Source organism: Sinohyriopsis cumingii, chromosome 9 (assembly GCF_028554795.1).
Source record: "Sinohyriopsis cumingii isolate HCF-2022 chromosome 9, ASM2855479v2, whole genome shotgun sequence".
Classification (NCBI taxonomy): domain Eukaryota; kingdom Metazoa; phylum Mollusca; class Bivalvia; order Unionida; family Unionidae; genus Sinohyriopsis; species Sinohyriopsis cumingii.
The window spans coordinates 71533536-71550973 of NC_142969.1; the positions used below are offsets into that span (position 1 = coordinate 71533536).

The following is a 17438-nucleotide window of genomic DNA, read 5'->3' on the forward strand; positions in this document are numbered from 1 at the left end:
GAAGAAAATTGTTGAAAGCGGTAGTTTAGAACTGATTGATCGTTTGCTTTTGGACATGTGGTTGCAAGAAAGGTATTTGCTGAACGGTGTGGATGTCCGCATGAGACTGAATCTCAGCATTACTGTTTTACATTTGATAGCTAATGTTAACGAGTGCAAAACCTCATCCAAGAAGCCAGAATTTACGTGCGACGTGTGGACTTATTACCTAAAGTGGGAAACGACATCAGTCACACTTTGAGCAGAACGACCGCCAAGTATCCGATACGCCTTGTGGAATTGAAAACGTACACTATTCCCAAAGATGAAATCCGTTATCGAAGATCCTCTGTTCCAAGGACAGTTACCCAAACGTTTAATCGTTGGTATGGTCGAGAATACAGCCTTCAACGGAGCCTTTGATAAAAATCCTTTCAACTTTCAACAGTTTGACGTGTCCAAAATTGAAGTCAGTGGCGATGGCAAGACCTTGTGTACCAGACCTTTCGAACCTAAGTTTGGTGACGAGAAGAATTGCTTGAGATCGTATTTGTCCCTGTACGAAGCCACCGGACAGTTAGGAACCAACACCAGTCATGGCATTACGTACGAGGATTACGCAGGAGGCTACGCTTTGTGGGCCTCTGATTTCACTCCAGACCAAGGCAGCGACGAGGGACATTTCCACCCTATAAAATTGGGTCAAATTCGTGTGGAAACTCAGTTTGCAAACCGAGTCCCTGATGAAAAGGTGAAAGTGATCCTGTATGCCTAGTTCGATAATACCATATAAACCAACAGTTTGGGAGAAGTCATTCTAGACGATTAAAAGCCATGGAAGACTGTTATCCCTCTTTACATAGTGGATACTTTTTGGTCATGGAATGTGAGGAGACCATGGAAGCAGACCCCCAAGACAAAGACGAAAAGAACCTAGTGACAAAGTCCATATGGCCAGAACAAGAACAGCATTTAGTTTCCTGTTTTGCCAAACACTTGGCCGAAAAAATTAGAAAGATTGCTATGGATGTCAAAACGACCATCCCAGGCAAATTCAACACGATAAATGTCTGATGCTGAGTCAATAAGAAAATTTGGACGAGTATCTGGATTAAGCTTGGAGTCTCATCTCGAAAGAAGCCGTGTTTCATCAGTGGCCACCATTAACGCCTCTGGAGATCCGTCGCATCGAAACTCTCTTGGACCAGGGTACGAAGTCGGAACTAATAAGCGTTTACTTGTCAGACATTTTCGAAGAGAAAGTCAGGATACAATTGATCACTTATCATCAGCTGTGAAGAAAAAAAAAAGACAAAGAAAACAACACAAACATGGATACCTGGAAACTGTATTACCCATTGAACCACAGTTCGTACACTGCTTCTTGGAATTATGTCGTGTGCGCTAAAGATGAACTACCTCATCGCAAGCCTCAAGACCATCAAGCTTATCTGATCAACACGGACGACAACCATCCCCCAGAAACCCACTGGGTAGCCGTCTACTTTCCTCAGGAAGGATGTGTGGAGTATTTCGATTCGTATGGATTGCCCCTATAGGAAGGCGATATCATTGACTTTATAAGAAGTACAGATTCATTGGTGTGTGGACAATAATGTGTGTATTTTCTGAATCAACGCAGTCTGGGATATTCTTTAGAACATTTAGTGACTTATTTTGATCGTCATTCTGCTAGAAACGATGAGAAAGTAGATCGCTGGTGACCATTATGGTTATCTTTTGCCTCTAGCTAGGAAACATAGTGTACATCAATGGCCCAATGACTTCCAACAGTGGAAATCTCAATTTCATTCACAACGTTGTCAACTTTGTCCAAAATAGATAGTTAGATAGCTGAAAAAAAGTTTGTTACTTTATTGAATTGTTAATTTTAAAAAAAATTGTTAATTGTATTGTTAGTTGTGAGTTATTAAAATAAAATGTTGTGTTTTGAAAAAATGCCTTTGTCATTTGTTTACCATTTGTATTATGAATCATACTCTTTGACTTCTCTCTATCCCTCTCATCAAAATATTTTAGCGTTCCGACTCGAAACCGTGTGAGGATGTTTTCCTTCGTGTCCGCGCTTTTACCATAAAAGCGGGGCAGTCTCCAGTCTGACCATCCATTGTCGACTCATCCTTCTACGAAGATGTGCTCAAGATTAGCCAAGCTGAACGAAGTCTACGTGAAGTTGCATCGTGTTAGGCAAAGTCTGATACCGAAGCCTGAAGAGATAGAGAATGTCAGAATGTTAAGTCACCGAAGACCTGATAGAAGAACTCTTCAGAGAGGAAATTAACAGGGAGAAAGAATAATGGACGGAGAAGTACAGACTCCAGAAACAGCAGAGAGAGCAGAGAGAGCTACAACAACAGCAGCAACAACAGCACCAGGAACCTGACAGAGGCTTTGTCGATTGTCGTGTGTACACCAAAGAGTTCTCCTTCTCTTTCAGTGGAAGCAGACCTTATCCGATGAGAAAGTCTGCCGCCAGATGAGGCCACAATCTTAGACCATAAAAGATTGCCATAGCTCCAAGTTCCCCCAAAACAGTCCTTTTTAGGGCTACCCAATACTCCAGAAAAGAAATAGACGTTCAATTGTCAAAGGTATGTTATTCAGTTAGAAAAAAACAGAATTGCGTCTATAAGCACATGATTTCGTTATCTTGGTTAGAAAGTGTGACTCTAAGCCCTTCCTTTCCGTCGCTTATCAAAAATTTTAAAATATGGATTGTCAGTTAAAAAACGAGTGAGTGTTTCTTTTAGGTCCGCGAGTTTTTGGTGATAATATGGATAATGTAAGATTTGTGTGTAAGGGGATGTTTTCCTTCACGTCCGTGCTGGACGTAATTATAGGAAAAAGTCGTCAGTCTGGCTACCCATTGTGAACGAGACAAATAGAAGAAGATGCGAGGCAGGAATCACCAAACTGATCGAACTTCAAATGCATCTGGAGAATGCACGAAGACTCTTGGACGCGCTGGCTATGGAGGCTGTAGCAGAGGAAGCCAGAATAGAGGAAGAGGAGGAGAAGAGGAAAAAGAAAGAAGAGGAGGAAAACAAAAGATCTATCCTGCTTCACGTAATTATGAGGCCTAAGTGTGAGGTGAAGCCATTACTACCTCCATAGCCAATATCAGTACCACAACCACAACGTCAACAACAACAACAACCAGTATTGCGCACACAGGAGGCAATGAGGCCAGTTCATCCTCGAGTGTGGCAAAGAAGGCAAGGAAGGCAGAGTGAACAACAAGTGTTCACTATTCACCAAACGGAGGAGTGGGATAGTGAAGCCACTCAACCCGCCTCTGCGCTCCCAGCCACAAGGGTGAATTGGGAAGGAGATTGGAGCAGACGATGCGTGTGCTGTGATTGGCCTGGAAGATGCAGGCATTAACCAGGTGCATTTGAAGTTTTAAAAATCAGCTCTTTTCAGGGCTAATCAAAGCTTTAGAAAAGAGCCTATTCAAGTTGCCAATCGTATGAGTGTGGAGTAGTGTGACCATAAACACTCACTCCTTTAATAATGGGGTTGTGTGTGTGTGTGTGTGTGTGTGTGTGTGTGTGTGTGTGTGTGTGTGTGTATGTATGTGTGTGTGTGTCTTTGTATGCGTTCACGTATGATCTCTAGAAAAGAGACTATTCAAGTTGCAAATCGTATGAGTGTGGAGCAGTGTGATTATAAATACTCACTCCTTTAATAATGTGGTTGCGTGTGTGTGTGTGTGTGTGTTTGTATGAGTTTACTTACGTATGCGTGGATAGTAGATTCTTTGGGTTTATAAGCACTCACGTACGTTGTGTGGATAGTCAATTATTGTGTTTTGTAAGCGCTCACGTACGTTTGTGTGGATAGTAGAGTGTGTGGGTTTTTTAACCTTCCGTTCTGTGTGGATGGTATGTTTGGGTTTTGTTTTTGCTTCTTCGCGTGTGTGGATAGTATATTTGAGTTTGATTTGCTGCTTCGCGTGTGTGGATAGTATATTTTGGTTATGCATGTTTGCTTCTTCGCGTGTGTGGATAGTATATTATGGTTATATTTTTTTTGCTTCTTCATGTGTGGATAGTAGATTATTTTTATGTTTTTTGCTTCTTCGTGTGTGTGGAATGTAGATTTTGGGTTTACTTTTGCTTCTTCGCATGTGCGGATATTATAGAAAGGGTTTGGTTTTCTCCTTCCCGTGTGTGGATAGTATATTTGTGGTTAGTTATTTGTCTCCTCACTTCTGTGTGGATAGTAGATAATAAGAGAAGAGAAAAATAGGGGATGATTTCCATCACCTCCGTGCTTTTCACATAAAAATTAAAAGCGTTCGTCATTCGCGCCATTCTACAAAGAATAAAAAAGAAGATGGCTTCAAACCACCTTAGCAAAATGAAGAAGTTACAAGACGTTCTGGACAATTTAGGACTAATAGAGCAAATGCTAGTAACACTGGACGAGGATCACTATTCTTATAGCCCACATAGAACAGAGATGGAGATAAATAACTTAAGAAAGTTAAAGGAAATAATAAAAGATATGCTTAAAGAAGAAAAGGAGGAGAAGGAGGATGCAGAGGAAAGAATAAGGATGAGGGTATGGAATAAAAAAATTGAAAAGGAAGAAGAAAAAGAGACGATGAAGAAAGAGGAGGAAGAAAAGAAGAAAAGGGAGAAAAAGGAGAAAAAGGATGAAAATAAAAGAGAAGAAGAGAAAAAGTGTAGGAGAGAATATAAGAAGTTGGTGGAAAAATAGAAGAAATTAGAAGAAGCAGAAGAAGCCAAAGGCCCTTTTCAGGGCCGCTCATAGGACTCGAAAAGAATTGACTTTCTTGCCTAACGCACCAAAAAATATTTTTAAAAAAAATGTATAGATGTTTGTCTCTTGTCTGTGTTATCTCTGCATAGCCCTGCTCTTTGCTCACTACTGTGATGTCACCTTAACAATTTGCGCTACATTGTTACCAATCTCCCCTACCATGTTCAATTTCCTTTGTCGCTATACAGTCCCAGGGTGTACTTCAAAGTTTTGTCGCTATATCGTCCCAAGCGGGTCTTGTAATGCTAATTCCCATTGTCGCTATAAATCTTGTCGCCATATTGTCCCCGGGAGGGGTGGGTGGGTTCGTAAAGTATTTTCCCATTGTCGCCATATCGTCCCACTTTACTACAATCTATAGCAAATACAGACATATATTGTTTGTTACGAAACTTGTGAACCGATTTTACCTCGTGATCAGACTCATATTAAAGAAAGGAAAAGTAACAGAAAATCTGAAAAACCTATTAAATTTGCTTCCAATAAAATTCAGAAACAAGAATTCACGATAGTGAGCTCTCTGCTGAAGAAAGACGTGCAGATAATTTCAGCACATTCTTGTCTAAGTGTCCTATGTACAAGAATTACAAAAAACGCATAAAGAATTGGTAACTTGTACATTTAAGATTTATTAGTATCTTCAGAATCCTGGTTTTTAAATGATGCCGCAATTTGCTGCGATAAAATTAGAAATTACAAAGCTATGAATTCACCATAAAAATGTTATCGTTCACTCATTTAAAAAATACAACAGGTGTATCGTTATTCAAGTTAATGTTAAAAACTATGAAAAATACGTTAACCGAACTGACACCATAACATATTTTTTAATAGTTTCCAAACCTATTCCGAAACTCTTCAAAGTTGTTTCAACAACCCCTTCAAATGTACAAGACAGCACATACACAAATATCTTTTAAAATAGTTTTTACTAATGTTACGACTTTGTAAACTCATCTTTACAAAAGACATGTTTAGGAGGTAAACGCAGAGGTACTTGTAAAATGTTTTCGAGTTATTCAACTTTCGATGAAGTTTGAGAAATAAATAAGAATATAGATTGCTGATTTTAGAGGTAGTTTATTAAGCAGTTTACTTATCAGCTACTTGCAGTTTTAATTCATTACAATGCTTAAGTTTTACTACGCTCATTTCGAAGTGATATGGCCTAAATGTGTGGTGATCATAGCGGTATGATTGCGATGGTGGTACGATGACAATACTAGTATGGTGGCCATCATGGTATGATGACCATACTGGCATGATGGCCATAGTGGTATGATGACCATACTGGCATGATGGCCATAGTGGTATGATGACCATACTGGCATGATGGCCATAGTGGTATGATGACCATACTGGTAGGATGGCCATAGTGATATGATGACCATACTGGCATAATGGACATAATGGTATGATGACCATACTGGTATGATGGCCATAGTGGTATGATGACCATACTGGCATGATGGCCATAGTGATATGATGACCATACTGGCATGATGGCCATAGTGATATGATGACCATACTGGCATGATGGCCATAGTGATATGATGACCATACTGGCATAATGGACATATTGGTATGATGACCATACTGGCATGATGGCCATAGTGGTATGATGACCATACTGGCATGATGGCCATAGTGGTATGATGACCATACTGATAGGATGGCCATAGTGATATGATGACCATACTGGCATGATGGCCATAGTGGTATGATGACCATACTGGCATGATGGCCATAGTGATATGATGACCATACTGGCATGATGGCCATAGTGGTATGATGACCATACTGGCATGATGGCCATAGTGGTATGATGACCATAATGGCATGATGGCCATAGTGATATAATGTCCATATTCGTATGATGGACATTGTGGTATGATGACCATACTAGTATGATGTCCATAATGACATGGTTTCCATAGTGGTATGATGCCCGCACAGGCATAATGGCCATAGTGGTATGACCATATTAGTATGATTGCGATGGTGGTACGATGACAATACTAGTATGGTGGCCATCATGGTATGATGACCATACTGGCATGATGGCCATAGTGGTATGTTGACCATACTGATAGGATGGCCATAGTGGTAAGATGACCATAATGGCATGATGGTCATAGTGGTATGATGACCCTACTGGTAGGATGGCCATTGTGGTATCATGACCATACTGGTACGATAGCCATACTGGTATGATGACCATACTGGTACGATGACCATACTGTTATGATGGCCATTGTGCTATCATGACCATACTGGTATGATGGCCATAGTGGTATGATGACCATACTGGCATGGTGTCCACTGTGGTATGATGACCATACTGGTGGGATGGCTATAGTGGTATGATGACCATACTGGTACGATGGCCGTAGTGATATGATGACCATACTGGTATGATGTCCGTTGTGGTATGATGACCTTACTGGTATGATGGCCACATTGGTATGATGACCATACTGGTACGATGGCAATAGTGGTATGATGACCATGCTGGTAAGATGGCCGTAGGGGTATGATGATCATACTGGTATGATGGCCATTGTGATATCATGACCATACTGGTACGATGGCCATAGTGTTATGGTGACCATACTGGTAGGATGGTCATAATGGTATGATGACCATACCGGCATGATGGCCATAGTGGTATGATGATCATTCTAGTAGGATGGCCATTGTGCTATCATGACCATACTGGTACGATGACCATACTGGCATGATGACCATACTGGTGGGATGGCCATAGTGGTATGATGACCATACTGGTACGATGGCCGTAGAGTTATGGTGGCCATACTGGTAGGATGGTCATAATGGTATGATGACCATACCGGCATGATGGCTATAGTGGTATGATGATCATTCTAGTAGGATGGTCATGGTGGTATGATGACCATACTGGCATGATGATCATAGTGGTATGATGACCCTACTGGTAGGATGGCCATTGTGGTATCATGACCATACTGGTACGATGGCCATACTGGTATGATGACCATACTGGTACGATGACCATACTGTTATGATGGTCGTTGTGGTATGACGACCATACTGGCATGATGGCCATAGTGGTATGATGACTATACTGGTGGGATGGCCATAGTGGTATGATGACCATACTGGTGGGATGGTCATAGTGGTATGATGACCATACTGGTACGATGGCCGTAGTGGTATGATGACCATGCTAGCATGATGTCCATTGTGGTATGATGGCCATACTGGCATGATGTCCACTGTGGTATGATGACCATGCTGGTGGGATGGCCATAGTGGTATGATGACCATACTGGTACGATGGCCGTAGTGATATGATGACCATACTGGTATGATGTCCATTGTGGTATGATGACCATACTGGTATGATGTCCGTTGTGGTATGATGACCTTACTGGTATGATGGCCACATTGGTATGATCACCATACTGGTACGATGGCAATAGTGGTATGATGACCATACTGGTAAGATGGCCGTAGCGGTATGATGATCATACTGGTATGATGGCCATTGTGATATCATGACCATACTGGTACGATGGCCATAGTGTTATGGTGACCATACTGGTAGGATGGTCATAATGGTATGATGACCATACCGGCATGATAACCATAGTGGTATGATGATCATACTGACATGATGGCCATTGTGGTTTGATGACCATACTGGTATCATGGCCATAGTGCTATGATGACCATACTGGTACTATGGCTATAGAGGTATGATGACCACAATGGTACCATGACCATAGTGGTATGATGAACATACTGATACGATGGTATCGTGGTATGATGACCATACTGATACGATTGCCATAGTGGCATGATGACCATACTGGTTTGAAAGCCATAGTGGTATGATGACCTTACTGGTAGGATGGCCATTGTGGTATGATGACCATGCTGGCATGATGGCCATAGTGGTATGATGACCATACTAGAAGGATGGCCATAGTGGTATGATGACCATTCTAGTAGGATGGCCATAGTGGTATGATGACCATAATAGAAGGATGGTCATAGTGGTATGATGACCATACCGGCATGATGGCCATAGTGGTATGATGACGATATTGGCATGATGCTCATTGTGTTATGATGACCATACTGGCTATAGTGGTAAATTGACCATACTCGTTTGATGGCGATAGTGGTATGATTACTATGTTGTAATGATGGCCATTGTTGTATAATGACCTGCACATTTTTGATCAACAGAAACCATAAAATCATTACTCTCATGTGAAATATCACTCAGTCCTGATTGGTATGTATGCATGTATGTATGTATTGAACTAAGTACGGCTACAGTGTATCTGAGAAGAAAGAAAAAACTGTGCCAAAGTTTCTTCGTGCAACTATGAAAATGGTTGAAAAAAGTCCATGTCCATCTATATTTATGGGTAGTTTAAAAAAAAACAACAGATTTTGATTGAAGAATTTCCTTTGTAAATTATGACTATATTTTAGAGTTCTTTTCAATTTATGGAGGAACAACGCGAACAACAAGTACAGCTAATCCGTCAAGCTCTTCTGTATCCAGTCTCTTTTGTACTGACAAAGGTAAGTATTCCATGCGTCAATACACACACACACACACACACGAGGGCTTTTACAACCGACTTTGAAGCATCATTTTTTGGGTGATGTGTGTTTAGTCGTGATGGGATATAGAATTGTCCGTATATATATATATATATATATATATATATATATATATATATATATATATATATATATATGTGTGTGTGTGTGTGTGTGTGTGTGTGTGTGTGTGTGTGTGTAGGCATCTATACGTGTTCTTTTTTTAGAAAAATAGGGAAATAGGGAAACCACATTAATCTATGAAAAAAATGCACTTGCTCCTTGGGGACTCTTGCATTATTTTTCACTTATCCACTGTTTGTCGTGTTTTCTTTATTTCTTCATTTTCGCGAGTGCATCAGGTCTTTAAATCTATTCTTATTGAAGGTCAAGTTTAAAAGGCGTGTTGTTCGTGCTGTAACTATAGAAATGGTCTACTGGAGTCAGAACATATTTGCCGAAACCTATTTTATTTATTTTGGTTCATTTCTAATACTGTTTAGTTTCAAATATATTTTCCAGAATTCAGTTGTGCAAATAAACTTAAAAAACGTTCACGCTTCCGGAATATGGATCACACACCATCTGTTATAGTCATTGTTGTCTTATTGGTATGTATGTATGGATGGATGGATGGATGTGTGTAGGTAGGTAGGTAGGTATGCATGTGTATATATATTTGAATTTATGGAGGAACAACGGAAACATCAAGTACTGCTAATCCATCAAGCTCTCCTGCATCCAGTCTCTTTTGTACTGACAGAGGTAAGCAATCCATGCGTCAATAAACACACCCACCCACACACACACGAGCGCATTTACAACCGACTTTGAAGCTTTCATGTTTTGGGGTGATGTGCGCTTAGTCGTGATGGTATATGGAATTGTGTGTGCAGGCAAGGCGAAGGATGCCATCATCCAGTGGATCTGAGTTCAAATCTCCGTATATATATATATATATATATATATATATATATATATATATATATATATATATATATATATATATATATATATATATATATATATATATATATCTGTGTGTGTGTGTCTATACGTGTTCTTTTCTTAACGTTCTTACCAAATTACACATAGGCCGGTCTTTAAGGAATGTTTCTGGCAGTTTGAGAGACTTTAACGGAATAAAGTTCCATTAAAATAGATATTTTATAAGTCGAATGACATTATTGAAACGTTCAACCTACCGTTATTTTTAAAACAAATGCATACTATTTTACACACGAAATACTCAGATAGGTTTCCTGTCTTCCTGCTGCCACTGAGTTTACACCATTTATTTCTTGACACGTTAATTAGACTAATTAGAAGTATGTCTTTAATTTGATTAACCAAGACATTTCATTTGCTTTAACAAAAACTAAAATATGAAAACGGTGCCTATAATATTATTGTAATACATAATTGAATATTGGAAGGCCCCTTTCATTCAAAACAACTAAAATTATATATAATTTCCATCTGTTTGCTTCTTTACTATGATGTTTTGATTGTACTATTCGGACACAAGACCAGAAAGAAAGATTTTATTTAAAATGCCTGTGCATGAAGGAGTAGTAATTATTCACGTTTCACATTTTCCAATATCATCAAGGGTTAAGCATTATTTTCTCTTTATATGTAGGAAGATACAAACATGGAAGATCTCAACAAATTCATTGCCAAGGAGAATATGGAGATTCAAATAAAGGAGATCAGAAAGACGCACGCGCCAACAACTGCGAACATTCTGGCAAAAGTATGGGTCTAATTACAGTATCTGTAAAACTGTAGTATAGCTCAATTTACATAGAGGATTATAGTCAATATTTAGAGGTCAATACCATGGACACAGTACACTGGATCAAGGCCGCTAAACCAGTCCCACACATGTAATGATACTGACCAAAGAAGTTTGGGCTGATCTCACTTATTCATTATGCAAATATTTGCAGACACTCTCGTCTGCACACGTCGGTGTATATTTTATACAGTTACTGGTATATCACACGGCTGTTGAGTTACCGTTGGTCGAAGGGTTCTTTTGGCGAAATGTACTTAATATTTCATGATCAAATTTGACGACTAGTAAAATCATGTGGAATAGCACAACCTTATATCCTGTGGCCGTTTTGACTTTCACGCTAGATATGGCTGTTACCAAATTGAGTGTCTAAACTGTACTCAGGTGTTTTCTGGAAAGATCTGCATGCAGGAAACTGCACATTTGAATGAGCAGGTGACATCGTACCCACAATTCGTCCATCAGTATCAACATATATCTGGGGGTTTGATTTATCGGACTACACTGGATCCAGCAAGGGATCTCGTATGTCAGGGATTAATGAATTAGTTAGGTTAATGTAACAACAATTGTTTTGAAGAGAAAAAAACAACAACATTGTAAACCTATGTCATTGACGAATCGCACTATTCTTACCCTGGCCATATTTTCAGTGACACTTTACTAGCGGCAATTGCCCACAACCGCTACTGGAGTTATAAAGGTTATAATCTGCTTCAACTCCAAAACGGACACCCATATAACCCATAATTTTCAAATTTTCATTTTCAAATAATAACTTCATTCATTCAGTTTCTTAATTTACTTACCTATATATATATATATATATATATATATATATATATATATATATATATATATATATATATGCAATAGAGATTTGTTGCGAGTTCAAGGCATAGCCTTATTTAGGAATTATTTGGCTTTATAGGAGGAAATCTATTAGGTTTCAGGTCAAGTGGAATTTTTATATAAATAATGGGTAATACATAATTATTTTCATTCTTTTTTTATGATCAGTTTCTGGAATCATTTGTAGATGTAATTTGAGGGTAGTTGTTTATTCATAATATTCATTGGAATTACTCAAGTGCTCATTGATTTTGAAATAATATATTGCTTTGGATTTTTGTGAATTTATTCAAGAACATTTTGGACTGCGTCATTAATATATCACGACCTTCAAGATTAACTGCATATCAGGACATTCCAGACTATCGGAATTCATTCGGAACATTCGGAATTCTTTGAGATTATGATAAGACATTTATGATTTTAAAAAAATTTAATTTAATTTAATTCACAATACAATAAGTGTCTTATGAATTTTCACTTCTGACTAGAATCGTCCATAACTCATAATGCAACATAGAAAATGTGAAATCCCCAATAAACCTATTTGATTTGCCGGCTGCGAACACTAAAACCGCGCTTCGTACATTGCGAAATGTCCAAATGGACAAATTCCCGTGTATAGAAAATCATGTAGTAGTAGTAGTAGTTACTACACTAATGAGAAAGTAGTCTCGTTATTGTCAATCTGCTAAACACTGTTTTTGGTATGCATACATCAACACCATGATAGATAATTTAATTGATAGTTTTTGTACATATTTCATTTCAGGTATTTAGAGATATCGAGCTTGGAAGACTTCTTGTACCACACGACAAAATCACAAACTCCGTGCCAGAGGCTCTCAGGAAATACGCCTTCCAATGTGCTCAGCTGAGTTGGCACATGGTTGTTGCTGACCCACCGATTGACATGGCAAAGGGCGTTGTAGGAAAACCATTTGACCTTGAAAGATACAGACCTTACACTAAATCTATAAAGGGACAAGAAAAGGTGGTCGTTGAAGTTGACGTTTGGCCAGCTCTGTACCTACATGCTGGAGGACCACTTCTCAACAAAGGCGTGGCTCAACCTGGTCACGCCATTCGGAAATAATCGCAGGGATACTTCCCGGTTAATGACTTGTGTTTCACTGTGTTTAAATTCCGCTTTAAAATGTGTTTTTGTTTGTTTCTATCAGAAAAGATCTGAGGATACACGTCTCATACGTTATACGATATATTGTTTTATTGACTTTTTATTTCTTTTCTTTGTAACATTTCACCGTTTTCAAGCTTCTTTGAGGACCGTCACTTGTAGACCCAGATATTCACACCTTGCGTCATCCCATCATTTGACCGAAGGGCCTTATTCTAGAATCTGTAACATATCTTGCATATTTAAAGTCTCTTCATTGATCAGCCAGATCTGGTTAAAGGTTCATTTAATCTTTCCTTAAAATCTTAGTAGAATTATTTTTATATATCAGTTTGCTAAATTTACATTTTTCAACTCGTTACTAAAAATTAATTATCTGGCTCTTTTCTCTATTGCACATGGTGCAAATATTGTTTTACCAACATTTATGCTGACCTTTTCTTCAACTGTTTCGCCGGATGTTCCTCTGCATTTGATGTAATATTTCAAACGTGCTGTCTTCCACATTTCTTTAGAAGGTCTCCTTATACTTTATAACCAGATGTACTTATAGATTTTACGACATAATTTCTTTTTGATGTTTAGATTGCTACCCACAGTCAGATTGTTCTTGATATTGATAATAAAAATATCAAAGATATTTCTCTGTATAAAGAACAGCAATGCATTATCACCTTCTATTTCAGCTTGCATTTGAATTGTATGATAACCATGTTTGTATAAGGAATTTTTAAATGCTGTAATTTCAAAACCTTCAACTTAAGCACGACAGTAGAGTGTCAGCGTGTACAAAGTTAAACTGGGAAAAGATCGATGAATTATCGAAGACAAACATAGTTGTAATTTCATTTTCCCAAACATTAAAGAGTTCAAACAGGAATTGGACATATCTTTCGTAAATGAAACATATAAAGAGTTAGTATGTCAAGTCGTGACTAAAAGGAGTTGGACAAATGTGGACGGAAAGAAACCAAGACGACCGATGATATCTTTGTAATGCAGTTCCAAACCATTGTTAGATGTTGCCATTTATAGTGTTACATCATTCGGTAATAGATTCCTTCTGATTGACACACTTACAAAATGTACTGAAAGACAATTATATGAATTCAATGGAATTAGATATTTCACTAGAAATGTGTGATTTAAGCATGGTTCGCATCTATTGCACTGACTGCAAGTTTGATAAGACTCGAACATATCATTGTTTTGAGAAATATACCGCTTCAAATTTACGATTTTACAAGACTAACAGAGAAAGACTGTACAGAAGAGACTAAATCAGGCTTTATAAATAAATGTGTACTGGTTGCTTTGCTATTGATACATTTGTGGTCTTGACTATAATGGCTACAACAGTTGTCATCATAGGAGTAGATTCTTACCATGGAATAAAATTGCACAGAGAAAACAGATTAGATAATATTTCTCAAAATCTATTCAATTTATGATTCTGTTCTTTAACTTACTCTAGTCAATCTATTTCATTTAAGGCATTTATATTTTTGCATACGTTTAAACTGAATGTCTCATATATTACTTACGGGCCGTGGAGACATTTCTTTTGTTGGTTTTGATCAGACAAATAAAATTATGAACTTGGAACGAATGACCATCATGAAGGTCGTCATTACTGACATATCTGGCTTAAGGACATTTAACAATCTTCGGTAAAAGATATGCAACATCAAATAGTATCAAAGTTTTTTTCTCTTTTAAGGTTTTCTTACGGTATTTGCAAAATAGAGAATTCTTATGTGTGAATTAATATTAAATTTTCATTATTGTGACAATTTATTTGTCTTGGTACCATTATGGGTTTTGTTTGTATTGTACTGTCTTCCATTCTCCTATTTTCGTATTATTTACAGTGCTCGTTGTTTTCAACTTATCGTCATTTTTTATAAATGCTTTTGAAATCAATTCTTTTCTATTTTACAGTTTGAACATGTCTTGAAAACCAACTTTTATTTACCCAATAAAATTTCAAACAACTTTACAATTCAAACGAACCTTGTACGTCCTCTCGGAACGAATGTTTTTAATATCTTAAAGTACCACTGACTTTACTAATTTTCTTGTGGATAAAATGGAAGGCAACCAAACGGTCAAAAAAGCAGAGGAAATTATTGTACGGTTAGCCAAGGAACTAATGAAAATACATAACAACAGCAGAAAGGTCGACTTATAGGTGAACTTTGAAGATTATTCTGGAAAACATTCACGTGAATTTTATCACGCCAAGGGCTGAAGACTGACACGAAGACTCTGAAAAAGAAACAAATTAAAAAATTATACCTTCGATTCATATGCTTAGAGCACTCTATTATTTGACAAGAGGCTGCGCAGCTGTTTTGGGGTATGTTTTTAATTGTGAAGTGGTTGGATTTGTGGTAATGTATTAATTAGAGGAAAATTATGTGTAGTCTGGACTCGCTGAAATTTCAGTTTACAAGAGTATTTGCATAAAAGTCCTTAGAACAAGAGGAACCAAGTGACTTCCAGCGGGATTCATGCCAGAGTTGAAATCGCTCGGTAAAGAAATCCCTTTGGCTTACTACAGTACAAAGCTTTAAATTGGGTGGAAGCTGAGATGAAAATAATTTCGAATAGTATGTACATTTCTACAGCTGGAGTTTAACGGGAATAGTTATGAACGGAGTTGTTCCATTTACTATTGCTGGTGTTAGTGCTACATTGATAAGTACTGCAGGAAAGCTCGTATAAAAACCAGAACAAAATACAACAAACAAACAAACAAATAAACGACAAATAAGAAAAAGATATAGGACTGGTGCTGAACAAAGTTAAGAAACGCGAAATAATATTGTCTACCTTCGGTAAACTGAAGAGTATCAGTGACACGATGAACATAGCGATCAGTGACGATGATAAACAGCGATCAATGACGATTAACTTAGCGATCAGTGACAATGAACACAATCGTGATGTTTATTTTGATCAAATATGAGCAAAACAAATAAAAAGAGATAAAATGAATTCCAAAGGAATAGAACATACTGAGATCCAAGACGTAAAAGAATTTTTCTTTAAAAAAAGTTTGAGAGTAAAGGAAGAATTTGAACGAGATACTAGACGGTACCGAAAAGGCAAGGATACAAATTTTTGAAAAAAAAGCTTTAAGGGGTGTGCTCTTTAAGTCAGTTCCAAAACAGATCTAGATGTATATTGCATTCAACGGTATCCTTGAAACAGTCATAGTTTGGGCAATACAATGATAACATAAATCGCTAACTATGTTTCATTGCACAGTATATACTTTGATGACGGGGAGTACAATATATGCAATCAATTTTTGAAAACATTTTCTTCCACATAGACGATAAGAAAGAAGAACGGAAAATTTAAGTTCCGATAGTTTTTACAAACTCTGATTGAAAATGAAAAAGCTCATGTAGGAAAGGACGATCAAATGCAGGCAACGAAGACAGTTAAAATAACACTGACTAACAATTACCCAGAGAATATCATAAACTACAGTGATAAACTATTGTGAACATAATGTGCAAATTGGAGTCTATTGCGACATGCAGCGTTATCCTGTTTGTACGGTTTTAACATTGAACTTTTCGAAATACTGCTTTGTGTTCATTCACATACGCACGCACATAATCGCTGGGACATAGGATGATTGGTGGGTGGGGTGCATTTATCCCGACATTATAGCAGTAGATTTGACCACGTACATGATATTGATTAGTCTGTTAAATCAGACCACCAAATATGTGTTGATACTGATGGACTGTTTGTGGGTATGATATCACCTATTCATAAAATCGAGGAATTGTTTGCAGACGGATCGGTCGGTAACATGTCAGTGAATATTTTAGACGCTTACCGGTATATTTCGCCTCTCTTGAGCTACCGTCGGTTCAAGGATCTTTTTGGGCGATATGTACAGAATATTTTCTATCAAATCATGTCTTGACGGATTTGTGAATCTGCTTGGAATAACACAACTGTTTTTCCTGTGGCCATTTTTAATGTCTTGGCTACATAGGGCTGTTACCAATTACCGGTAAGTGTTTGAACTGTGTGCGGGAGTGCTCAGGACAGATTTATATGCATTGAAATTGCACATTTTAATGACAAATGACATCATGCCCTCAAATAATCCACGAGTATCAACAAAGTGAGCTCGCGTGCGTGTGCGTGTGTGTGTGTGTGCAATTTATTGGACTATGTACTATTTTTCTTTATATCTGCATAATGCATTCGAGTCTTTTTAGGAAGCTA

General features: G+C 37.8%; 1 protein-coding gene across 3 annotated transcripts in view; it reads left to right on the forward strand.

Annotated features, from left to right (window-relative positions):
* LOC149792002 (uncharacterized) overlaps window positions 1–15189 on the forward strand; it is a 48067-nt gene extending 32878 nt beyond the window's left edge. The window contains exons 5-7 of one of the 3 annotated variants that reach the window (XM_089970494.1): window positions 9277–9369; window positions 11033–11146; window positions 12816–15189. In XM_089970494.1, coding sequence (XP_089826620.1) covers window positions 9277–9369; window positions 11033–11146; window positions 12816–13139 — 531 coding nt within the window. In that variant the 3' untranslated portion in view covers window positions 13140–15189. The remainder of the gene's footprint in view (window positions 1–9276; window positions 9370–11032; window positions 11147–12815) is intronic. The other 2 variants (XM_089970495.1, XM_089970496.1) reach the window with 2 other exon arrangements.
* Window positions 15190–17438: the final 2249 nt, after the last annotated feature.